This window comes from Squalius cephalus, assembly GCF_949319135.1.
Source record: "Squalius cephalus genome assembly, chromosome: 4".
NCBI classification, from domain to species: Eukaryota; Metazoa; Chordata; class Actinopteri; order Cypriniformes; family Leuciscidae; genus Squalius; species Squalius cephalus.
Window position 1 is genome coordinate 40,013,755 of NC_137125.1, and position 25,713 is coordinate 40,039,467.

At 35.9% G+C, this 25,713-nt stretch overlaps 5 protein-coding genes and 1 long non-coding RNA gene across 6 annotated transcripts in view; 4 read left to right on the forward strand and 2 right to left on the reverse strand.

The window, feature by feature from the left end:
* The window catches only part of LOC307157697 (B-cell receptor CD22-like), a gene marked incomplete at both ends in the record, with an annotated part of 97,191 nt that overhangs the window by 37,985 nt on the left and 33,493 nt on the right, over positions 1-25,713 (reverse strand). The gene's annotated exons all lie outside the window — the stretch shown is intronic.
* Positions 30-1,669, forward strand: LOC307157020 (uncharacterized protein; the record flags this gene model as incomplete). Its single annotated transcript, XM_079868761.1, has 6 exons — positions 30-120; positions 229-466; positions 746-947; positions 1,063-1,240; positions 1,389-1,465; positions 1,571-1,669. Exons 2-6 carry the CDS (start codon positions 372-374, stop codon positions 1,667-1,669), a joined length of 651 nt encoding a protein of 216 aa, XP_079724887.1. The 5' UTR covers positions 30-120; positions 229-371.
* On the forward strand, positions 1,666-2,991 carry LOC307157023 (uncharacterized protein; the record flags this gene model as incomplete). The annotated part of the gene is made up of 5 exons (XM_079868768.1): positions 1,666-1,707; positions 1,890-2,141; positions 2,283-2,454; positions 2,529-2,677; positions 2,780-2,991. The coding sequence occupies exons 2-5, from the start codon at positions 2,045-2,047 to the stop codon at positions 2,989-2,991; spliced, it is 630 nt and encodes a 209-aa protein (XP_079724894.1). The 5' UTR covers positions 1,666-1,707; positions 1,890-2,044.
* On the reverse strand, positions 6,432-9,003 carry LOC307156612. The gene is made up of 4 exons (XR_013820750.1): positions 8,076-9,003; positions 7,797-7,869; positions 7,637-7,691; positions 6,432-7,488 (listed from the first exon to the last, which is right to left on the reverse strand). It is a non-coding gene; the product is annotated as an uncharacterized lncRNA (long non-coding RNA).
* LOC307157024 (serine/threonine-protein kinase pim-2-like) lies at positions 14,278-22,865 on the forward strand. The gene is made up of 11 exons (XM_079868769.1): positions 14,278-14,299; positions 18,072-18,242; positions 18,688-18,849; positions 19,292-19,501; positions 19,688-19,782; positions 19,935-19,985; positions 20,488-20,866; positions 20,972-21,151; positions 21,861-22,093; positions 22,202-22,439; positions 22,719-22,865. The coding sequence occupies exons 3-9, from the start codon at positions 18,705-18,707 to the stop codon at positions 21,989-21,991; spliced, it is 1,191 nt and encodes a 396-aa protein (XP_079724895.1). The 5' UTR covers positions 14,278-14,299; positions 18,072-18,242; positions 18,688-18,704; the 3' UTR covers positions 21,992-22,093; positions 22,202-22,439; positions 22,719-22,865.
* On the forward strand, positions 23,047-24,416 carry LOC307156601 (uncharacterized protein). The gene is made up of 5 exons (XM_079868069.1): positions 23,047-23,213; positions 23,362-23,438; positions 23,544-23,723; positions 23,903-24,164; positions 24,291-24,416. Exons 1-3 carry the CDS (start codon positions 23,048-23,050, stop codon positions 23,640-23,642), a joined length of 342 nt encoding a protein of 113 aa, XP_079724195.1. The 5' UTR covers position 23,047; the 3' UTR covers positions 23,643-23,723; positions 23,903-24,164; positions 24,291-24,416.

The window sequence follows — 25,713 nt, forward strand, 5'->3', positions numbered from 1 at the left end:
TGTAATAATCCAACGTAGCCTCTCTCTATTTTACCCAGAGATGTTGCTTGCCAGACAGACGCAAAACCGCTGACCAAGTCTGTTGGTACTCGGTTATCAATGAAGACGTTTCATGTTCAGGTATGTTTATGTATTACATGATACTGCTTATACAGAGGACCTATAACTAGTCTTGTTACACAATAAGTGTCACATAACAGTAACACACAACTACTTTGTATATAACAGGTGTCCAGACGACAGATACATTTTCGGACATTGACAGTTTGTCACCAGCCGCTGGTTTAACATTTAGGACCTCTACACCTATAAAGTGGCCATCAAAGAGACCTCGTGTGGAACTGGAGGAAGAGGATGACGAAGAAACCCTAATGGACACATCATCTGTAGTAGCACCTGAAGAGCAAGATTATACATTTGATCCAGCAGAGACGGACACAACTTTAACGGAGACAGCAGACATGTCGTAAGTTTCAAAACTGTGCATTTGTTTTAGAACAGGGGTGTCAAACTGAGTTCCTTGTTGGCCACAGCACTGCAGAGTTTACCTCTAATCATTATGAAACACACCTGAGGCAGCTAATCAACTCTCTAAGGCTCATTACAAAAGATCAAGTATGCCTGTTGACCCTTCTGGAACTGAGTTTAACACCCCTGGTTCAGAATTGTATTATTTTTATTATTATTATATTTTGTTACTTTTGTATTTAATATTTGTTAACCAATACGAGTTTTTGTTTCTTAGTGCTCAAGCATCTTGTCCCATTCATAAAACCAGAAAATTTATGAAAATACAACATTTTATACGAGTTGAACAAATCTGCAAAAACTGTCAGTATTCACGCAAATGGAAAAGCCAGCCGGTTCTAGGCAGTACTCCAGCTGGGAACCTCCATGTTTCTGCTATAGTATATCTTTGTGGGGCTTCGTTCTACAAATTCGAAAAGGTAAATGAAATATCAAGTACATTAACAAGTTTTTATTAACACTTTACCATGTTAAAATGTATTATTTAAAACTAATAATGTGCTACATAATCTTGGCCGCTTTTTGTGTCACCAGATATGCTCTACAATGAATCTGCAACTTTTCAAGTATGACACCTTTCGGCGCCATTCCCGATTGTACGTTGAGCCAGCTATAGTGCACAAGTGGACGCGCTGGCAAAATGAGACGCTAGATCGCCTGAGTGAAAGGGAAAGGGTGATCGTTGGAGGTGACATGAGGGCTGACTCACCAGGTACATAGTTGTAAATAAGAAGGATGCATGGATGCTTGGGTATTTTCCGGATCATGAAGCATAACATGCATGGTAGTTATATAGGTGGTATCTAACTGAATTCAATGCACTTGTGGTAATAATGCTTGGTGTAATATTACTTTCAAAGGCCACTCTGCAAAGTTTGGAAGCTATACATTGATGGACCTTCAGACCAACACCGTTGTGGACACACAGCTGGTTCAGGTGGTAGAGAAGAAATATCAGTATTTAAAAAAAATACATTTTGAGAAGTTTAAAACTTCTGGTTTGTCTAAGATGGTTGTTTCATTCCCTACTTGTCTAATTCAGAGTAACGAAGTGGGAGGAAGCTACCACATGAAAAAGAAGGATTACAGAGGAGCCTTGCCCTGTTGGAAGCTCGTGGTGTTACTCTGGAGTGTATTGTAACATCAACCAGTTTTATGATGTGTGGCACATCGAAAAAGGTTTTATTCATTATAAATCGTACAAATTCAATAACATAGATTTATTAGTGGGTATAATATGAAAATTAAGAAATTGTTGTGACAGTTTATAGGCATATCACAAATATTTAGTACTGGCAAACTGTGAACATCACTGTATTTACTCTCAGCAGTAAAATGCTTGTCTATATTTTTATTTACAGGGATTGCGAGGAAACATGAAAACATTTCCAAGATGAAAGACTTACGGAAAAATGACGGAAATGGCAGAGAAGCATTAAAAACCACATTTACTGGACTGCATCATCTTCAACCACTGGACCAGAAAGAGTGGCCAAATGGAAATCGATTCTGAACCATGTCAGGAAACGTACACACTCATGAGGATCCAAACTTTCCTGCTCGTCTACATCCTCTAAAGGGAAGCAGAGACAGAAACAAGTGGCTTGTTGCCGGTATGATACTGTAAACAAATGTTATTTTTATGCAACACGACATAAAAAAAAAAAAAAAAGGGATTGTTAGTTGAAGTGTAAATAACCTCAAATTAAAGTTATTAGTTGCAATTAATGCAATTTTTGTATCATTTCTCATAGGAACTCAGGCATTCTACAAGCTGGAGAAAGTGATGACAAACACGCGGATTTTGAAGGACATCACCAAACTAAGTCCACATCACCAGACTTCATCTTTGGAGTCATTTCATAGTGTCATTCTACGGTTTGCCCCAAAAAATGTGGTGTTCCCATTTCTTGGAATGTTCTGCAGGTAATTGAACTGCTGTTAAAATAACTTTACATCACTATAGGCTATTTTCCTGAATTGTGTCTGTGCACTTGCAGACTATACCTGGCTGCATTTCATTACAATGAAAATGCTGGTCGTGCACAAGCAACATCATCAACAGGACATCCACTATTCAAAGTGAACTTTCCAAAGGCCAGGAAAGGACAATGCACGATCAAACAAGTGAAGACACCACCAACATTCAGTAAGTTACTTTAATTTTTTTATTTTATAAAATGAAATATAAATTAACAGTGTTATTGCAAGTTTTCCTGAAAGTTAGGGTAAATTTTGTTTTATTGCACAGAGTACCTAGATGACCTGCAGGACCTAATATTTGAGCATGTTTTTGTGGAACCTGCTTCATACATGGATGAGGTACTTAAGATACCCATACCACCAGACCTTTGTGCGGAGTATGAGCGGCCAGACAAGGAGGAGGTCGTCTCCACCATGGTGTCCAGATTCAATCATCAGCTTGTAGGAAACCAACATATCTGCCCTGATCATCTGGAATAGATTAAATAGTTTGTCAGCCTCATTCTAAAGGGGCGGTCACACTACATATTTCAGCTGTGTCCCAATGTGCATCAATACGTTTATTTCTCTTGTGTTCAATGTGTTACAGAACCACACATGTACCTATACTCAAACAAGTTCTTCAGTAAAATAAGAACCTATAGACACTGCTCAGTGCGTCTCTTCAATTAAGAGTCATCTCAGTTCTAACCGTCTGCCTGCTGAATTTTGCATACAGAATAAAATAATCTGAAACTTCAGAATCAACACACCTGAAAATATCAACTGATATTAAACTACTTACCCGAAAAGGCTGATAAAAACTTTGAGAAATCCACTGAATATTGGTATTAAAGAGAACAAATTCACTGTTGTGAAGCTACTGACTGGAAGCTGCGGAAGATAACACAGTGCGGTCATGGTTAACTTATTAAACCTAATGCAAACATTGAACAGTCTTTCCATGACGGCAAGATGTATGTAGCCTAATGCAAATGATGATATTGGCATACAATTAGCTTTTCTAAAATATTTTATAAAGTTCACAAGCAGTATGAGAATATGATCAACTTGTTGCATATTTTTTTACTTATTTGAAAATGTCTGAATGTCTCATTCAACCTATTTAGCACAATTTGACTTCCTAATGTTTTTTATTTTTTTTATGCAAGTTTCAGGACCGCAGTCCTATAGGACCCAAGCTTTTGTTTGTTTGTATGCTGCTAGCAATTTATACTATTTTAGAGCACAGTTATTTTCAATTATGTATTTGTATACATTTTCAGGAATGATTTAGTTGTTTAATTATTTAAATTTAACTGATTATTGCCCTAACCAACTCCTAACCCTAACACAACTGCAACCCTGCAGCCCTATATTCTGGTATTAAGTTTTGCTAGAAAGAAAGAACTTATTTTTCAATTCGGAAGCAAGTTATTTTGTGTACAGTGTAAACTTCCTTTTCATTATAGCCGAAGTCCGGCGTGATAATTCTCATCTGGCGTGTAATCGAACTGTTTGCGCAACAAACTAATGTGTTTATCAGTATATTAAAAAATTTAAATAATATGAAAACAAATACCAGTTTACAACTTCAGTAACCATAATGAACTGTTTTTGCACGGCTAAAATAACTGATGCCTGACACAGAAATTCTTGAACATTTAAATGTACAATGGCCGTGCTCACTCTTATGTTAAAAATAAGGTGGACAGATAATACAAATGTAATCATTTCCATGGGTGTGGTCTTTGTATCTGTTTGTTTTATGTTTAATTCAGGTTTTCTCTGTTGGAGTAGCCTATTGGCTAGGTGGCATTGTCACGAAAAAAAAAAGGGGTCCTAGAAATGCGGTCCTAGGATGGCAGTCCTGGAACTGCAGCCTCCAGTATTGCAGGAATTGTAATATTGTATACTATTATAGCATTGAACAAAACGTCCCTTTTTCAGGATAGTGTATTTTAAAGATAATTTAGTAAAATCCAAAAAGCTGTAGGCCTATAGATTATCACTGAAAAAAGTTTAAACCATTTACGTGTTTTAAAAAAAAAATGTTTTTCATGCTTGTTCCGTGAACCATGTAAGGAATAATGGACGATGGGCCATTGAATTATTAGAAAGTAATGCACACCTGAGGATAAATACATAGATGCCTCATTAGCTGTTGTTTTTATGGGCCGCTATGTAAGTCGTCCGCCATATTGGAACAGTCAGCTGGTCCGTGAACATTCGAGAGTAAGTTCTTTGCTAAACTATCACAATGAAGGTGACAGCTAACACTTACATTAAAAAGTTACCATAGTAAAATTAAAACATTAAAAAGTTCCAAAGAAAATTATTGTAATATTGAGTTAATACATAAAAGACACACAAACCAACACATTCTCACCTGTGAAGGGTTTATCCCATTTCTTCTTGAATTTAAATCTCGGCGGTTTTACAACCAGAAGCTGTTACAACAGTTTATTTTTATACACAAAGGTTGGTTTTACACGATCAATCTGTTTTGCAGTTCCTGACTCTGTTGTTTCCACTTGCAAATTTCTGTTCACAGGCCTGCAATGCTTTTGGCCGTATTTGTGCGGAAAAAACATGGCAAAAGTGTAAGCACGAAAAAATGAAAGTCAGAAGAATACAGATCATATTTATTTTGCGTTAGCATGAAGCTGCAGCTTCACAATACATGAATTACACTTACGAATAACAGTAAAATGCTGCAAATATTTTTTTCTTGCACTTGAAAGGCGATTTACACCTTTACAAATCTTCTCTTGTGCATGCAAATTGAATTTACACTTGCAATTTTATGTACACTTTCACAAATCTTACCCTGCGCATGTGATTCTTTATGCCATCATATTACCTTCATAGTTCTCTCTTCTGGTAGTGGATCAGACACCTGCGAGATCAAAGGCGGACATCGCCTCATCCAGGGTATTGCTAATAAACTGGATACTCATTTCTGTTGCTTTTAAATAAATATTATGAACAAGACACCAAAAGTAGGCCTACTTGTTATAAATTCCCATAGAGAGATAGCACAGTCAGACAGATTAGGAATATTCACACATAATTTATACACATAAAAACATGATATCAGAGTTTTAAAATCAAACATTTTAAAAGAGTACAAGAGTAAAAACAAGTTGCACAGCACAGTGGTTCATGAGCTCGTCGTCGCCTACTTAGGACCCGAAATAGATAAATAGTCTGCTTTTTAAAAGCATCAAGCATACAGAAATAGCTACTTTAGATTATAAGAGTCAAATAACTGTATCTACAATACATTGATTGCTAGGCAAAAAAAAAAAAAAAAAAAAAATCTTGATTAAAAACATTTTAACTTTCCTTCCTGAAAATCAGTGTTTTTTGGTCATAAAATGTACAGTGTTGCTCACAGTAACATGCCACTTCTCGTGTGAGCTGAAAAAGGCGATGTGAGTGTATGATATTGATGGCATCACCACAGCTCTTTTCTGACTTGTCAAACTGACAATGTTAAAACACACTGTTACAACACTCCCCAGTCTCCCCCATATACATTTTAGGAAGCTCCAACTTTTTGTTGTGACTTCCTTAAAAGTGTGTATTCTTTGTTCTTTATGCAGAACCTGGTCAGAGATCAAATACATTATCACCCTATTAAATTTGCAAAGTAAACATTAACTATCTTTGAAAACAAAGCCAATGCTGTTATAACCATAATGCAAAACAGGTGTCAACAGAAAGGTGCAGTTTTATTGTATTACATGTGTGAGTTCAGATAGCAGTGGGCTACATGGAAGTAATGAAACTACAGTATGAGATCTATGCCGATAACACTCACATCATTGTGGTCTGTAATGTTATAGGTGGAGGTTGATGGTGTCAGTGCAGAACAGGAAAGAGTTTAGTCATTACTGGTGCTGACTAAAAAGAAAATTTCATAATCTACATTTTTTCAGAAATTTTTATTTTGGAAATCATATCCCGGATAAATGTGAGACTGTAAAACTTTGCAAAAAAAAAATGCATTTACAAATTGAAGCTTTACAATTATGCAAGTTTTTTTTTTTTAATGGTTTTTATCTTGCATAGCCCCTATATGAATGCCCTCTGATATAAATCCTGAATATAAAAATGTTTATATGATGTTGATGAGACTTTCTTGTTCATAAAGACTATTCGACACTTATGCCTGAATATGACTACAATAGCAAGAATAAACTTTTGATTTACATCATCTATTATAAAAATGCTTCATTATTGCAGAATGTTACAGCATTCAAAACACACAAATGCAAAAACAAAACAAAAATAGACAGAATATTTTAAACAAATTTGAAAGGATTCATCATTAAACAACAAAAAAATTATGTGAGGATAATTTAGCAGAATATATTTGTAAATACACTACACTGCACATACAGAGTCTTTGGACAGTATATGTGTATGGTGTATATTGATTGAATTAGGTAACAAAATAATAAACAAAGTGACATGCATTTTAAAATAGCAGATGATAATATAAATGATATAGGCATGACAAAAAGACAAAAGCATTGTGACACTTTGTGGTTGATGTTAGTGGTGTCTTTCTGACTATAATCCTATCACCCGACCCCTTTGGAGATCACACTTGTACCAACATCAGTGATGTGGGAATGGGAGGTTATTAATTCAATTGTTGTCCTTAATTTACATTTTTAAAATGAAACCTTGTTTACATGATGAGAGGGAAGACTAGTGTAGAAACAGTATAAAAGGTTAGAGCCTGTATTGTTCAGGCTTCATTCCGACTCCGTTGAACCCAAAATGCTGCATGTACTTTGTCACTGCTATGCTGCAATAAACTTCTTTATCAAGATCTTCAACATTCTCATGCCATTGTATGTGCAAATGTTGATATCTAAAGCTAGTGAGCTAAAATCCCTAGGAAGATCCCAGTTTGGCGGCTCCAGCAGATGACATGACATTATTGATATAAAAAGGCTCTCCACCATTGTCCAGTGAAACAGCCTAATGGATGAACAATGAATGATCAGTGGAAAGCTTGTAACAAGAAACTGGTGGAGAGAGTTACTGTATGTAAAAGTGTTTTGATGTTTGTGAGGTTGATATGTACGAGAATTAACAGCATGTGTGTGTTTGATATATTGTAACGTACCCCATCAGTCCGAGCGAGTCCTGCTTTATCTCCCTTCTGTGTCCTGCAGATCCATCTACAGAAATAATACATAAATAAAAATATATAATTGTACCTCATTCATCACAACCCTTACTATCAGTCTGATGTCACTCCACGCAATCGCTTGGTCTATACTCACAGCATTGTAACACATATTATCACCATAACTGCCCCAACAACACCACCAATCAGGAAGGAGTAAATGTTGAACCCTATTAAAACAACAAAAGACAGTTAATGAAAACTCTTAATTCCAGAGAACAACTGTTCTGATATCAAGCAAATAACCAAACACTTCTGAATAACCACTTCAATAACTATTGAATCATTAAATAAAATGCAATGAAAAGGTTAGGTGATTCATTGCCATATCAACAATTGAAATAGATTAACTGGATAGGTGATTTATATTATTTACATGAAGCCTCTTGAGAAAAGAGATTCAGTTGAAACAGTTTTCTTGCAGTGCCATGAGTGTTGTTACCGACACACTGCAGAGTGTATGTGTGTGAGAGTGACTTATGTAGAGTGATGGAGCTCCTCAAGCCTGTGCTGTTCAATCGCTATTCACTGATGAACGTGTTTTAAGAGTTACTGACAGGACGTCCAGACAGATGCCACTCCAGTTTAGGAGAGGGATTCCCATCACCCTCACAGAAATACACAGTTACACTGTCACAGCTCGAGGAAGTGGAGATTTGAGGAGCATCTAATAGAGAGAAAGATCAAGAAAAGTCTGAGCAGGAAAACTGGAACCTTTTCTTAGAAACTTTTCTATTGCAGTTCACATACAATCACTGAAGATGGCGTTTATATGGAAGAAAAATAATGTCAAATGTTTTTGAAATAAAAAAGCCTGTTGAATTGCACTTGAAAAAAAAAAAAGGCATTGCATTAACCATGCTTGCATTTTAATGCATTGTATTTTTAGGGCTTGCATTTTTATGGGCTGAAATTCAACATGGTTGAATATTTAAGCTGTGAATATTTCAATTAAAAACATTTCAAACACATTTTGCTCTAACTGTTGCTGGTCTTCGTCAACAACACGCGCTTTTGCACCCCCTGTTGGTGAGGTCGACTAACAGCAGATGGAGAGTATGCTCGGTAATCTACTACTTTTCCTGCAGTTCCTGGATGTCAATTGGCCTGTCCCAAATGGCGCACTTCATGCGGACTTTCGGTCTCGTGGACTTGAATTGCGCGTGCTCGCTGAGTCTACGAGTCCGTAGGCTGTCCCATTCAGCATTTTACCGCTCTGAAGTGTGCTCAGCAGCGCCCCCTTTGTGCCCTTGAAGCGGTCTTCCGCGAAGCCCGCATAGAAGCAGGCTCCACGCACTTCAACTACCCAGGAATCCTTGCGAAAGGCCAATCAGACAACAGATGGGAGGAGATTTTACTCACGGATAATTCTGTTGACATGGCTGAGAAGAAAATATTACCGTTTTTATGACCTAAATGTACATTTTACCTTACCTACAGTTTATACAAACATTATGGTCATCAAGCAGTGGTTGATGTCTCAAACATAATAATAGCACGTTTTATAATACGATCGCATTATGATTCATTAAATAGAACCGAATGTCAGGGCTTTACTGAGTCATATGTAAACATAGTATGAATATTGAAACCTGTAAATTGAAAAAATATGTTTAAATTATGTTTTAAAATTGTAATCTTAGTTCAAATGGAACATTATGTAGCCTATTATTATGTACAACTGTATACATCATTTAAATAAGCATGATATATCTATTGTTTGATGCCCAGGTGGCATGCACAATATCAAAATATAGAACTGTAAAATTAGGATGTGTAGTTGACATGCAGATAAGACATCGGAGCGCAAAAATGTGATTTCTCCTGTCCAACAACAACCAGACCGTTATTTCCGGCGTGCCGATCGAGTCTGTCCCCAAAATACCTCTCAATGCGCCCTCGTGGACTCGCACCAAGGGCCCTATAGGTCTGCACTACATGACGTCACCAAAGTGTGGACTCTGAGGAAGTCCACAAGTCCGGAGTGTGCCATTTGGGACAGGGCCAATGTTGAATTTACTGTTGAATTTGAACCACTGAATTTGTGGAAGCGAATTTGCAAAGCGAAATAAAATGGAACGAAAATTGCCTGTTGAATATTATAGGTTGTATTTTTAAACAGTTTGAATATTTTGGAAGTGAAATATGAAAGGTGAATATGGATTATTGAATTTTTAATAATGAAAATGTGCTTGAAATGTTTTTAATTGAAATATTCACAGCTTAAATATTCAACCATGCTGAATTTCAGACCATAAAAATGCAAGCCCTAAAAATACAATGCATTAAAATGCAAGCATGGTTAATGTAAGGCCTATTTTTTTTCAAGTAGTGCAATTCAACAGGCTTTTTATTTCAAAAACATTTGACATAATTTTTCTTCCATACGTTTACTGACTAATTTTATGGCTTGCAGTTGACATTTTGTATTTGTTCCTGGTTCTACAGTAGATTTAACTTGAAACTGGAGTACTAATAAAGGTTTTATTTGTTCATTTTAGATGTTTTAGATAATGAAATTGCTTTTTACCTGTTCAAAGATGGTATTTAATTGCTTTTGAATTAATGCCATATATGCTTGCATGAAATGCTATGTTGTGCAAACGGCAACTCAGAATGATGTTGCATTTTGTGTGTCATTGAAACAAGATGAGATGAGGAGAAAATTGTGAAATTATGCTTTACATTCATTAGCACTTTAGTTGAAGCTTATTCTATGCTAGTCGGTGTGACCTTTTATCTTACACCTTTAACCTTTAACTTAAATGAATGTAAAGCAAATCAGCAAGTTAAACAGACATTAAAATAGTCATTCCAAACTCATTTGATTTTCCCCCATGTAAGAGAAAAAGAAGCAGAATGTCCAGGCTGCACTTTTCCAGATAAAAGTGAATAGGAACTGGGGCTGACAAGCTCCAAGAGGAAAAAAATAAGGACTTGTACACTCTATTTAAAGTCTTATAACTTTGCGTTATTCTTTGACTTCTGGATAAGAGTAAATAAATAATGATTCACAAACATAAAAAAATTGTAACAAACAAAGAAACAAACACCTCAAATGTGACCATATATCTAATGTGAATTTTTTGTCTTTTTTAACTTGACAGCCCCAGTTCACTGCTGTTGCATGAAAAAAACAAAAAGCTAATTAATCACTTACACTGAATATATAATGTGATGTTGTCCTGTGCTGTTTTGTTCTTGTCCTGTAGCTGGTAGGTTATAGTGCAGGTGAAAGTGACTCTGTGGTGACGGTGAGTAGCAGTGAAGTTCAGATCAGAGATGAGGAGCTCCTGTTGTCTGCTGCTCTCACTGAGGGGGATTCTGGGAGTGAAGCTCCATGTGAGAGTTGGTGGAGGAGAGGAGCAGAGAGTCTCAGCAGAGCAGCGCAGACTCACAGAGCTCCCCTCCAACACCTCCTGATCCTGATCCTCATTCAGCTTCACTGTGGGTTTGGGGGGAGACTCTGAAATACACATGAATACAAGATTAAGTACACTGACAATAATGGCATGACAAATACATTTAAATTATTAACATAATTTTTAACACATTCATTTAAATAAAAAGGACTCAAATCACTCACCAAAGACATTTACAGTGGAGGTGTTTAGTTTGTAGCTGTATTTCAGATCACCACTCTCAATCCTGAAGTGATATTTACCATTATGATTTGAACTAACATTATAAAAGATAGTAGTGCAGTTCTTCTCATGTAGTTTTCCAGTTGCCCCTTTAAAGTGATTAGAACTGTGAACTCTAGAGTTAAACACATTATTTCCATCTTTGAACCAAACTCCTATAGCAGCACTCTCAGTGAGGTCTTTGTCATATTTATCCCCAATCTCAAATGTGCACTTTATGATCACACAGGATCCACTGAGAGCTTCAATCTTCTCTGGCAGACTGATGCTGAAATCTCTACAGCAAACGCCTAATAACACACAACACAAACTGTTAAAGCACACAAAGAAATGTACAAGCGCATTTCTAGCCATAAACACAAACTCTTTATTGACTATGTTTCAGTTTACAAATAGACCTAATTTACATTTCAGTTTTCAGAAGAGAAAATCAAGTGTGGATTGATGACGATAGATGCTTTAGTACTGACTCAAACAACATCATAATAATAACATGGCAAAAAGGCAGAATACTTGATTTAAAATAAAATGTAACATATTTAATGTTCAACTTTCTTTATCTTTACATCTATGAATTTGGTCTGCTTTTATTAAAATAAGGTAATCAGACTCTTACTTTGCAACATACAAAAACAGACCTCTATTAAACAGGGGTGTAAATGTACTTGTAGTGAGAAACTGTACTAAAGTTAAAGTACAGATACTGTATACGTTTTTATTTACTCAATTAAAAGTCTAAGTAACTAGGCAAAAAAATAAAAATATTAATAATTGAGTGAAAGTAAAAAAAGGTGTCCAAGTTTATTAAACTACAAGAAAGAAGTATACTTTTCTTAGATTTTCAATTGACTTTTGAAAACAATTAAGAGACAGTATAGAGATTTTATAATGTTTTATATTTTTTATGCAAATAATTCATTGGCTGTTTAAATAAAAACTAAAACTTATGTAAGCATGATTGCTTGGCTTGTTAGTGACATTAAAATAAAGAATAACACATTTTATTTTTAAATTATTGTGGAAAGATTTAAGTCATGATGACTGACATAGTGTACTTTGTACTTTTAAGTCTACATGAAACTGTTATGGAGTAATAAGTGTTGCATATTTCTTGTAAATGCAATTGAGTAATCGCAAGTATTCGGTCTAAACAGAACCGCTATAAATAATCATATACAGTAGCGCTCCACAAATACTTTTCAACTATGCAATTAAACCATTTAGACCTATACACAACATATTTAAATACACTGATCATATAAAAAACACATTCATCATGATAAATATTTTAGTGGTTCACTTCATCTAACAAATGTCTCATTAAAGACATTGGTGAAGGTGAAGACAGGGCCGGAGTGGGGGAACTTTTCAGCCCGAGAGTTTCAGGCCCAAGACCGGCCCACTTTTTCCATGGTGGAATTCCAAATGACCACTTTTTCCAAACTGGATAAATGAAGCAACAGTTCAGCTCTTACTATTGTGTAGTTTTTATTAATACCATAGTTCAACAAATAATGTAAAGGTTAAATAATAATTCACTTAAGCTGAGAAGTTAACAAAAAATATTCCATTATTCCACAAGGATAGGTTGATAAATTAACAAAAGCAGAAAGAAAGAAAGAAAAAAAAGAAAGAAAGCATTTGAAATGTATCCCACTATTCCACAAAGAGGCATATTGAACTAATGTTTACAGATTTATTTGTATTCAAAAATATTCAAAAATAATGCTTTTTTAATCAAAAACGGTGATACCTACTCTCAGATAAATGTAGATAGAAATATAAAACCAGTCCTAATTAAAAGAAAACAAGTTGACAAAAAGATTGAATCCAATATTCCAATCCAATATCAACAGTGCAAATTTGTTCATATCTTGAGTTTTGTTATCATCAATATTAAATTGCATAATATTTGCAAAGTTCAAAAAATTCACCAAAGATACATTGCTGTTAATATTTTTGTAAAAAGTCTGAACTATTCTAATAAAGGAATGAGGAAATGAAATTGCATTTGAGCATTTGATTTATAATTTGTGCAGCCATTTTGAGAGTTTATTATTTAATATTTTGACCATTTGATTTATCATATGAACAGTTGTTTTGAGACTTTGATTTATTATTTGATCTTTTTAAGCATTTTAATTTTAATTATGTTAGGAAAACACGTCCATAGTTAGCGACGCGTTTTATGAATTCTGCCAATAATATTTACACTTGAACCGATCGCTAGTATGGGCCTGCATCATGCTATGATTCGAATTTTAGTTGCTATAGTGACGCGTCTTATGAATTCTGCAATCTGCATGTATCGATCTGCACTCCCCGAGCTCTCTGTCTGTTGAGAGACGAGGCGAAGTAACAGACTTTTGCAGAGAATTTCTGTGCGATACTTGAGACTTTTAAGCTGTTTTCTGGATTTCTGAGAGGAGACTTTTATTCTAGAAGGACATCGGAGGATATATCCTTTTTATAGAGTTACATTTTTGAAAGCGCCATACAATTTCTGTCATATAATTTTTGATATTTTTTTCAGGGGAGTATTTCCGAGGAGATTTTTCTTTTGTATTGTATTTTGTTGTATTTTGTATTGATTTTATTGTAGTTTGGAGGAGGAGGTCGATGGCTCGCAAGCACATGATGGGTGAAAGAGGAAGTGAGTGCTTTAATTTTTCATTTGCTATGTTTTGTGGTGTGATGTTGTACAATGACTGACTGATCCAATTTATTTGATTCATTCGTTGCATGTGAAATAAACTTGAATTGAATTTGAGTAACTTAACTTAAGTAAAAATCTGTAATTGACCACAGACACTGATTATTATTATTAAACTATGTGATATGTGAAATATTCCATCCTAAGAGCACTCCAGATCCAGGAGAGCTGCGGCTGGTCAGGAGGTTTGGAGACCCGTTTCGGATGATCGAGATCAGGATCCGCTGCCCAGAGATGGACAAAGTAAGTTACACAATTTCCTTACTTGAGTGAAAGTAAGTTACAGATACTACTTGTCAAATATTACTCAGTTACAAGTAAAAGTTGAAAAGACTGATTTTTACTTGAGTAAAAGTACAGAAGTAACGTTACGCACTGAAGCGTTTTTTTTATTTTGTATTTAATGATTTAATGTTATACCTTGACAAACTATACATCATTAAAAAGATATAAGACCCAAGTTTGAGTATTTGACGACTATTGTATTCTGAGAAACTTATAGTGGCAGTTATGTCTTAATTTGTTTCAGGAGTTATGAAATGAAAAAAATGCGTCGATACCTTTAATATGAATTATTCGCGTCATCCTCTCCCATTCAGAAAAAAACTGTGCTGTTGTCATGACAGCGCTTGACAAAACAACGTCCCTCAGGGCTTTTAGCTCAAAAGAAATTGCTGATTTGGAGGAATATTGATAGATTCTCATAGGTTTACATCAGATTTCTATAGACAGGAATAATATTTATTGAATTTATACCAAGCGGCAACCTCCCCTTCTCTCTCTTGAAACCAACACGGAAGTGAGTTAAACTGCAATTCATTAACTGGCCGCTTGGGCTGGCTGCAGAAGTGAGTCAAATCTGTGTATCTCCCCCATGTTAAAATTACCAACTTTACAGCAGAAAATAACATGTTTACAGCCTGGATCTCTATGTGGCTTTGGTCTATACAGCTAATTTTGCCCTTCATAACAACTGTGAGGGGGTGAATTTTTTTATAACTCATCCGTTTAGTTGATTAATATTTACATATCTGCATTTAAGGGTGTGGCCACTTGAGTGACAGGTGGGGTGTCGCTGATGTCAATGCTAGCCGTTTCCGTTTATCTTAAAATTTAGCTTTATTTTTTCCCAGGATAACCAATCAAATATATTTTTGTTCTATAATATTTTCTGATTATTATTTAGAATTTTTTGAGTTTTTTATGATACTTTGCATTAATTATGTAATTTTTATGAGCTATTTTTTCCATTAGAATTAATATATATATATTTTTATTTTATTTTTATGCAACATTTCACATCAAAATAGAGTGCAGGCCTAAAAAAAAAAAAAAATTCAAGTGAGAAGAGCGCCATCTAGTGGCTTCAAAATATATTAATATGTGTCATGTCCTATAGCTTTTTTATTAATTTTGATTTCTCTGATCTATTATGTGCATTTTAAGGTGTTTTGAAGGCCAAAAAAAAAAAAAAAAAAGGATAACAAGAGCTTTAAAAACAATGGGCAGTCTGTCAGTGTAAACAGGTCAACTGATAGGTTGAATTTATGAATATTTTTCTTAGACGCATTCATTTACTGAAAGCTACTAGGAAATCTAGGTAATAAACTTTATTAAATTAATTCACAATATGTAGGCTACACATTCAGCATTGATCTTATGCCTAATACAGGGCTGTAGACAAGGCTTTATCATCAAAGACGTCCTAAATTTGAGGTTGTTATGAGGTTCAAATTTTTTTCTGATATGTGCATTTTAAGACGTTTGAAGGCCTAAAAAAGGATAAGAAATAGCTTTAAAACCATGTCAGTGGGCAGTAGATTAGTTTTCAATACCTGCTCTCTCCTCATCTCCATCTCCATCACCCTTTCTTTTTCTCTCAGTCTCCTCATCTTGCTCTGTCTCTTGACCGTAAACTGAAGCGTCGAGTCGTGAAGATTACAGAATCTCAGGGACGTCACTAGGATTGGAAGACAGGGGGGGGCTTAGCCCCCAGGGTATTTGTAACTTGCGTTTATAGAAAATCTTACAGTGAATTTGAGTAAAAAACAACTATGTATTAGCTGTATTTGTCTCTTCAACCCCGTTAGCATCTTCAACCCTGTTACCCTAGTCTCAACCCCGTCACACCTACATTTTTATGAATTATTTTTTTAATAATTTTTAAGTTTATGAATAAGTAATTTAATGTTTGTTGAACTTAGTCAGAAATGTTCAGAGCAATCATAAGAATACTTATTTTAGTTCAAATTCTGAAGTTAAGCCACATCTTTGATCAAAAATGATAGGGTTGCTGTCACAAAAAGTGCCCATTTCAGGCTTTAGTATTTTATGGTGCATGGTACAATTTCTGGTAAGCTACGCTTTTTTATTATTTCAATTCAATTCAATTATTGTGATTTGATTTAATATTGACTCATTTGGATAAATATTAGGTACTCAAGATAGGCATTAATTTTTCTCAAGAAAAAAAAACAACTAACCTAATGCTGTGAACATACAGACAGCCCTATCAGCTGGTAGTATTATTTAAGGTTAAAAATAACTCAAATTAAATATAGGCTAATGCGTTTTTTTATTATAATAACAAATGTATTTAATGATATAAGTAAAAATATAATAAATATGTAATATAGAACACATATTTAGCAAAATACTCTCTATAGTTATTTTTTCTTGCCAACTACGTGCTGTAGCCTATATTATGTTCATTAAATGGCTTTCCTGAGGTAAATGTGACATAATTGTTCTCCAGCTATGTTATTGACCTCTTCACGCTGATAAAAAACACTGATTGATCGATATTATGTATGAGGAATATACATTTCGGTAAGTTGTAGCCTACTACTGTATCTTTCAGTGTTCGTGTTTTTTACTATTAGCGAGATGATCGGTTCACGCTAGGGATCTGTCACGTAACATTTACAAACGCCAAAACGGTATTTATTTTTTGAATTTTGTAATAAAATTGACAGAATCTGAGAATTGAGATCTTTTATATCATACGTAACCTGCTCTGTCTAGTCTGTCGGTCTCCGTGTCCTCTTTGCTTCGCGATTTTTCTGTGCGTGAGAAAATGGATGTGTGGCGTGTGAAAAGTGTCAATTGCGTGTGTCTCACGGTGATGTTGTACTTCTGTCCAACTTCCGACTTTTCGGCTATTTTTTGTAGCTGGATATATATCATTTGTTGCGTATAAATATGAATGAGGATACGGTTACTGATAAATCGAATTGTTATTGTTGTTCTTATTATCATTTAGGGGGGCTTAGGAACATTTTGGGGTAGCTTCAGCCCCCCTAAAATAGGCCTAACGACGTCCCTGCAGAATCTGATTAACAAACCTGAAGCGAACACAAATTTGTGTAGCCTACACTTTATCACACATTTATAGGGGGGATAGGCGGGTGTTTTTGACAATTGAAAGCCACCAAATGACGAATATGAAAAAACGAATACGACAGTTTCGGACTCGGTCAGTGTGCACGGACCTTACTGCTAAACTTTTGAGGCTCGCGCAGCCTCTCGAGGAGAAATCAATCAAATGAGCGCCGAGTCTATGAGGGTAACACACACAAACTCAATTAACATACTGCGGTTAAATTTCTAAATGGGGTGTTTTATTATTTATAACATTTGATACAGTTCGCCCCACCGGTTGAGAACCACTGGTTTAGCCCATTTGAGAGGCAGACAAAATCAGAATTTAAAATGGACTGAATAAGCTCTCTACGGACTTGACGAGCGATGCCGCGCTGACGGACCATAGACTATAAAAAAGAGTGACTGACATGTATGCACATAAATCACTGTCACACACACTCTCAGAGTAATATTAAGAGTAAAATTAAATACATTTCTAATAACTTTACAAAACTTTGAAGCTATTTATAACTATTTTTTTCATTATGCCAATAATTAATTCTACATTTACAATAAACTGCCAGCTGTCAGCTTCCAAATGAGATCATACTTGGTCTAATAGTTGTTTTCATTAGTTTTTTCTTCATTTCAGAAAAAGCTCCAGAACATGAGCAGAGACCTGGTCTTTGCCTCAGGCTCTGGAATGCTACGAAGGGTGTTTTCTGCTGCTGTTCCAGTAGTGCTGTGAATGTTGTGGAGCCTTTTATTCCTGAACCATCATCATCACCTGCTGCAGATCACTCTGGAGTCAAGCCAAATAATGGTAAATCATTATTTCTCCAACATTAAACAGTATTATCTTGTTTTCCACTCAAAATAAGGATAGTTTTTTACAGAATATTAAAATTATTTCCCCCATTATAATATTATTTTCTCGACCAGCGCTGATTTTTTAAATAAAACAATGCATCTAGCAACAGACACTCTACTGACAACAAGTAACTTTTCAACTACATGTCAACTTGTTCTAACCCTACAAGTCTACTAATACTGTAATGAGACCTAGTAGACATGTTGGTGCAATGTTACTTATAGACAGCTGAATGTCTGTTGGGAGGAGCATCACAATAAAGAGTTTGCAGAGGGTCTGTTGCACTATTAAGATTTGAATTGTAAAATGTAAGTTAAGTCATTATATCATTGCTTAATTTGAGGTCAGAGATGGGTTGTTTTAATAGTTGTTTTCATTAGTTTTTTCTTCATTTCAGAAAAAGCTCCAGAACGTATGAAGAAACCTGGTCGTTTCCATAAGCTCTTGAAGGGTGTTTTCAGCTGCTGTTCCAGTAGTGCTGTGAATGTTGTGGAGCCTTTTATTCCTGAACCATCATCACCACCTGCTCCAGATCACTCCGGCGTCAAGCCAAATAATGGTAAATCATTATTTCTCCAACATTATTTTAAACAGTATTACTTAAACAAGTATAACTTGTTTTCCACTCAAAATAAGGCTTGTTTTTACAGAACATTAAAATTATTTCCCCCATTATAATATCAATTTCTTAACCAGCGCTGACATTTTTTAAATAAAACAATGGATCTAGGAACAGACACTCTACTGACTATAAGTAACTTTTCAACTACATGTCAACTTATTCTAACCCTTACCAGTCTACTAATGAGAGTTACTCTAATGAGAGTTAGTAGACATGCAGGTGCAGTGTTACTTGTAGATTTATAGAATGTCTTAAAGGGACTAAAATAAAGTGAAACCAAAGTAACAATTTGATGTGATCGCTAACATTGATAATTAATATTATAAAAAATAAATTAAAACAAAAACAGTTTTTTATGTCTGAAATATTCCATCCTCAGGCCGCTCCAGATCCTGGAGAATTGTCTCCACAGATTCTTCTCCGGACATCTCGTCATCTTTAGCTTGCTCACTCCCTGAGGTATGCCAGGGTTTGTCTAGGTCTGGCAGCCTCGAAGGGTTTCTGTGTCCTGTCGAGCCAACAGAGACATCAACTGGCCGAACTGCTCACGGTGCCGTGGAGGCTTCTCCACTGAACAAGAGCTCATCAGGTGAGACTGAAATAAGGCTGGGCAGTGCAAAGTCTACAGAGAGAGATTTTGCTATTTCATGCATAACTGAGTCAAGTTTTTAACATGTCCGATTTACTGTTGCTCGACCAGCACTGATATTTTGTAAGTAAAACAGAGGGTCTAGCAAGCTAATAATTGTCTCATATTTTTCTGTTTGTTTTTCAGAGTCCTTTGAGTCTCTCTATGACTTGGAAAAGCTAATTGGATCCGGAGGATTTGGCAGTGTGTTCCTGGGGACACGCACATTTGATGGCAAAAAGGTAAATCTTACTGAATTGTACAAACATTTTGCTCTTGCATGCATCAAAACACATTTAAAACAATTTACAGATGGTTTAATACTTAGTTCAAGGCCAGGTGCTTTAATACTGTTACTGTTATTGAAACTGGGTCTTTTTTTTTTTTTGTGCAGGTTGCCATCAAGCGGATACTCAAGATTGACAACGATCGCTATCTTAATATTGTAAGTTGGCCAAAACCTGAATGTGTATCGAGTTGTTTAAGTGCAGATTACTGTAGTTAATACACCCATAGGAAAAATTAGGTATAAGTGTGATCAACAAATCAGTTGAGTGTCTGTTCCTAGATCCATTGTTTTATTTTAAAAATGTCAGCGCTGGTCAAGAAATTAATATTATAATGGGGGAAATAATTTTAATATTCTGTAAAAACAAGCCTTATTTTTTTAGTGGAAAACAAGATAATAGTGTTTAAAATAATGTTGGAGAAATAATGATTTACCATTATTATATAGCATCAACCGCTATATAAAAGAAGGTGATCTGACTATAACAATAACATTACGATGAACACAAATTTACCAAAATACAAAATACACCAAATAACTTTGAGCTGATAAGGCTCTTTTGAACGCATCTAAAAAGATCAAAGAATAGTACATTTCAAGATGATGTTTTCTTCAGATTTTTTACCCAGCTAACCTTCTGTCTGCTTCTTCTCTCTAGCCTGGGAATCCCAAACCTCTCGTTACCGAAGTGGCGCTGCTGCTGCTGATGAAGCGAGAACCCATAAGCCCCTTCGTCATACAACTGTACGAGTGGTTTGAACATCCTACAACATTCATTCTGGTTATGGAGTATCCGGAGCCCTGCGAGAGCTTGCTGGACTCAATCACTCGTCAACCTTGGAGTGACTGTTTCTCACGGGTCGTCATGAGACAGGCTGTGCGGGCAGTGCAACACTGCATCCATCGTGGTGTTTTCCATAATGACATTCATGCACAGAATTTCCTGTTTAAGAAAGACACGATGGATCTCAAGCTAATAGACTTTGGCTGCGGTCAGCTATTTAGTAGTGAAGGCTACGAGAGCAAAATATACAGGGGTGAGCATTTTTGGGAGTGTGGAAAACTGAAGGTAGTGACGTACTAATTATTTGGTGATGCTTAAAAAAAAAAAGCTCAACAATGTGCAAATGTCTTTCTTACAGGAGTTCCTGAATTCTGCCCACCTGAAGTCTTTACAGAACCTCGATTCCACGCCGTCCCAGCAAATGTCTGGTCCCTCGGTGTGTTGCTGTACATGTTGTCGAACACATGTCCTCCTTTTCTTAATAGAATGGAAATCACACAAGCCGAAGTTACATTTCAGAACCCCAACTTATCCAAATGTGAGTGAATAATGATGATAACATTGATAAACACACATAAAGCAAACGATTGGTACAGAAAGTTAAAGGTTGTAGTGTGTCAGAATTTTTATATATACTGTAGCTCAACGTATAGCGAGCCAACGTATGCCAGGTCACATGGTCATGACTAACCAGCTCTCTCCTTATTAAAATGTGTACAGACTGCAAGGATCTGATTAGACAGTGTCTAGCCCGGGATCCAACTAAACGCCCCAGCTTAGAGCAGATGTTACAACATCAATGGTTTTATCGTACAACATCAATGGTTTGATCGGAGAAGCTGAGGAGATTCACTCGATCAGTTTCAGGTGTGAGGAAGTGTAACAAGCAGAGTAGGATTATTATCTTTTGTCTGAAATTCTGGATTATTTGTAGTGAGATTTTCAAATTTGTGTTCATTGTAATGTTATTGTTATAGTCAGAACACCTTCATTTATATAGACACTCTACTGACTATAAGTAACTGTTATAACTAACAGTCTACTAATACTCTACTAATACTCTTAATGAGAGTTAGTAGACATGCAGGTGCAGTGTTACTTGTAGATTTATAGAATGTCTTAAAGGGACCAAAATAAAGTGAAACCAAAGTAACAATTTGATGTGATCGCTAACATTGATAATTAATATTATAAAAAAATAAATAAAACAAAAACAGTTTTTGATGTCTGAAATGTTCCATCCTCAGGCCGCTCCAGATCCTGGAGAACTGCTTCCACAGATTCTTCTCCGGGCATCACATCCGCCATCGCTGCACTGACGAGAATGTCTCCCAAGCGTTGTAGGTGTTGCGTGGCTGGATGTAATAATCCAACGTAGCCTCTCTCTATTTTACCCAGAGATGTTGCTTGCCAGACAGACGCAAAACCGCTGACCAAGTCTGTTGGTACTCGGTTATCAATGAAGACGTTTCATGTTCAGGTATGTTTATGTATTACATGATACTGCTTATACAGAGGACCTATAACTAGTCTTGTTACACAATAAGTGTCACATAACAGTAACACACAACTACTTTGTATATAACAGGTGTCCAGACGACAGATACATTTTCGGACATTGACAGTTTGTCACCAGCCGCTGGTTTAACATTTAGGACCTCTACACCTATAAAGTGGCCATCAAAGAGACCTCGTGTGGAACTGGAGGAAGAGGATGACGAAGAAACCCTAATGGACACATCATCTGTAGTAGCACCTGAAGAGCAAGATTATACATTTGATCCAGCAGAGACGGACACAACTTTAACGGAGACAGCAGACATGTCGTAAGTTTCAAAACTGTGCATTTGTTTTAGAACAGGGGTGTCAAACTGAGTTCCTTGTTGGCCACAGCACTGCAGAGTTTACCTCTAATCATTATGAAACACACCTGAGGCAGCTAATCAACTCTCTAAGGCTCATTACAAAAGATCAAGTATGCCTGTTGACCCTTCTGGAACTGAGTTTAACACCCCTGGTTCAGAATTTTATTATTTTTATTATTATTATATTTTGTTACTTTTGTATTTAATATTTGTTAACCAATACGAGTTTTTGTTTCTTAGTGCTCAAGCATCTTGTCCCATTCATAAAACCAGAAAATGTATGAAAATACAACATTTTATACGAGTTGAACAAATCTGCAAAAACTGTCAGTATTCACGCAAATGGAACAGCCAGCCGGTTCTAGGCAGTACTCCAGCTGGGAACCTCCATGTTTCTGCTATAGTATATCTTTGTGGGGCTTCGTTCTACAAATCCAAAAAGGTAAATGAAATATCAAGTACATTAACAAGTTTTTATTAACACTTTACCATGTTAAAATGTATTATTTAAAACTAATAATGTGCTACATAATCTTGGCCGCTTTTTGTGTCACCAGATATGCTCTACAATGAATCTGCAACTTTTCAAGTATGACACCTTTCGGCGCCATTCCCGATTGTACGTTGAGCCAGGTATAGTGCACAAGTGGACGCGCTGGCAAAATGAGACGCTAGATCGCCTGAGTGAAAGGGAAAGGGTGATCGTTGGAGGTGACATGAGGGCTGACTCACCAGGTACATAGTTGTAAATAAGAAGGATGCATGGATGCTTGGGTATTTTCCGGATCATGAAGCATAACATGCATGGTAGTTATATAGGTGGTATCTAACTGAATTCAATGCACTTGTGGTAATAATGCTTGGTGTAATATTACTTTCAAAGGCCACTCTGCAAAGTTTGGAAGCTATACATTGATGGACCTTCAGACCAACACCGTTGTGGACACACAGCTGGTTCAGGTGGTAGAGAAGAAATATCAGTATTTAAAAAAATTACATTTTGAGAAGTTTAAAACTTCTGGTTTGTCTAAGATGGTTGTTTCATTCCCTACTTGTCTATTTCAGAGTAACGAAGTGGGAGGAAGCTACCACATGAAAAAGAAGGATTACAGAGGAGCCTTGCCCTGTTGGAAGCTCGTGGTGTTACTCTGGAGTGTATTGTAACTGACCGCCACCCACAAATACAAAAGTACCTCAGAGAACGTAACATCAACCAGTTTTATGATGTGTGGCACATCGAAAAAGGTTTTATTCATTATAAATCGTACAAATTCAATAACATAGATTTATTAGTGGGTATAATATGAAAATTAAGAAATTGTGACAGTTTATAGGCATATCACAAATATTTAGTACTGGCAAACTGTGAACATCACTGTATTTACTCTCAGCAGTAAAATGCTTGTCTATATTTTTATTTACAGGGATTGCGAGGAAACATGAAAACATTTCCAAGATGAAAGACTTACGGAAAAATGACGGAAATGGCAGAGAAGCATTAAAAACCACATTTACTGGACTGCATCATCTTCAACCACTGGACCAGAAAGAGTGGCCAAATGGAAATCGATTCTGAACCATGTCAGGAAACGTACACACTCATGAGGATCCAAACTTTCCTGCTCGTCTACATCCTCTAAAGGGAAGCAGAGACAGAAACAAGTGGCTTGTTGCCGGTATGATACTGTAAACAAATGTTATTTTTATGCAACACGACATAAAAAAAAAAAAGGATTGTTAGTCGAAGTGTAAATAACCTAAAATTAAAGTTATTAGTTGCAATTAATGCAATTTTTGTATCATTTCTCATAGGAACTCAGGCATTCTACAAGCTGGAGAAAGTGATGACAAACACGCGGATTTTGAAGGACATCACCAAACTAAGTCCACATCACCAGACTTCATCTTTGGAGTCATTACATAGTGTCATTCTACGGTTTGCCCCAAAAAATGTGGTGTTCCCATTTCTTGGAATGTTCTGCAGGTAATTGAACTGCTGTTAAAATAACTTTACATCACTATAGGCTATTTTCCTGAATTGTGTCTGTGCACTTGCAGACTATACCAGGCTGCATTTCATTACAATGAAAATGCTGGTCGTGCACAAGCAACATCATCAACAGGACATCCACTATTCAAAGTGAACTTTCCAAAGGCCAGGAAAGGACAATGCACTATCAAACAAGTGAAGACACCACCAACATTCAGTAAGTTACTTTAATTTTTTTATTTTATAAAATGAAATATAAATTAACAGTGTTATTGCAAGTTTTCCTGAAAGTTAGGGTAAATTTTGTTTTATTGCACAGAGTACCTAGATGACCTGCAGGACCTAATATTTGAGCATGTTTTTGTGGAACCTGCTTCATACATGGATGAGGTACTTAAGATACCCATACCACCAGACCTTTGTGCGGAGTATGAGCGGCCAGACAAAGGAGGAGGTCGTCTCCACCATGGTGTCCAGATTCAATCATCAGCTTGTAGGAAACCAACATATCTGCCCTGATCATCTGGAAACTCACGGCGAACCCTCATCACCACACAGGCTGGAATCACGACACATACCCACGGCCAAGGAAACCCCAGCACCAGCTCACAAAGGAGCGATATGCCAGAAACCTGTAACGACTAAAACACAGGCACATGGTCAATGTACAGATAGTACTTTTTATTTTTCAGCAATGTCTTTGTTTTGTTTTTTTATAGCACAGCCTATGCTTCATTTTGTGCTTTCTTATAATTCTATAGAGCTGTTGACAAGCACTATCTAAGACTCCTGAAGTTATTTCTTACTATTGTATATAAAATGTCAAATATTCACTAGTTTGTTTACAGTATGTATTGGTTTTGTAGAATCTGCAATGTTTATTTAATTACAAGAATAAAGTAAGATCCTTCCACTAATTATTTATACAAATTGTGAAATCATTTTCTTGTATTTGCAGAGTGTATTGTGATATTTAATAAATATTAAGTTTGTTCTGCCGTATGTGTTGTCAAGTTCATGGTTGCAATTCAGAATATAGGTAAGTTTTTACTTTTGTGCAGTCAATATGTGTAGGTTGATTGAAGATGTAAATATATTATTATATTATATAGCCCTGCATTAAAATTTTCAAACTTTAATAAAATATAAAAACTTGACATAACATTTAAAAACACTATTCATCGACACTGATCAATCCCACCTAGACGTAAGGTTCCATAGTCGGCTCGATAAATGTTGTATGCA

Excerpts from the sequence above, each read along its gene's own strand:
- LOC307157024 (XM_079868769.1), top strand. The coding sequence starts at position 18,705 with ATGAAGAAACCTGGTCGTTTCCATAAGCTCTTGAAGGGTGTTTTCAGC. Across the intron at positions 20,867-20,971 it reads CGAGAGCAAAATATACAGGG|GAGTTCCTGAATTCTGCCCA; the intron begins GTGAGCATTTTT and ends TCTTTCTTACAG. Across the intron at positions 21,152-21,860 it reads GAACCCCAACTTATCCAAAT|GCCGCTCCAGATCCTGGAGA; the intron begins GTGAGTGAATAA and ends TTCCATCCTCAG.
- LOC307156601 (XM_079868069.1), top strand. The coding sequence starts at position 23,048 with ATGAATCTGCAACTTTTCAAGTATGACACCTTTCGGCGCCATTCCCGA. Across the intron at positions 23,214-23,361 it reads CATGAGGGCTGACTCACCAG|GCCACTCTGCAAAGTTTGGA; the intron begins GTACATAGTTGT and ends TTACTTTCAAAG. Across the intron at positions 23,439-23,543 it reads TGGACACACAGCTGGTTCAG|AGTAACGAAGTGGGAGGAAG; the intron begins GTGGTAGAGAAG and ends TGTCTATTTCAG.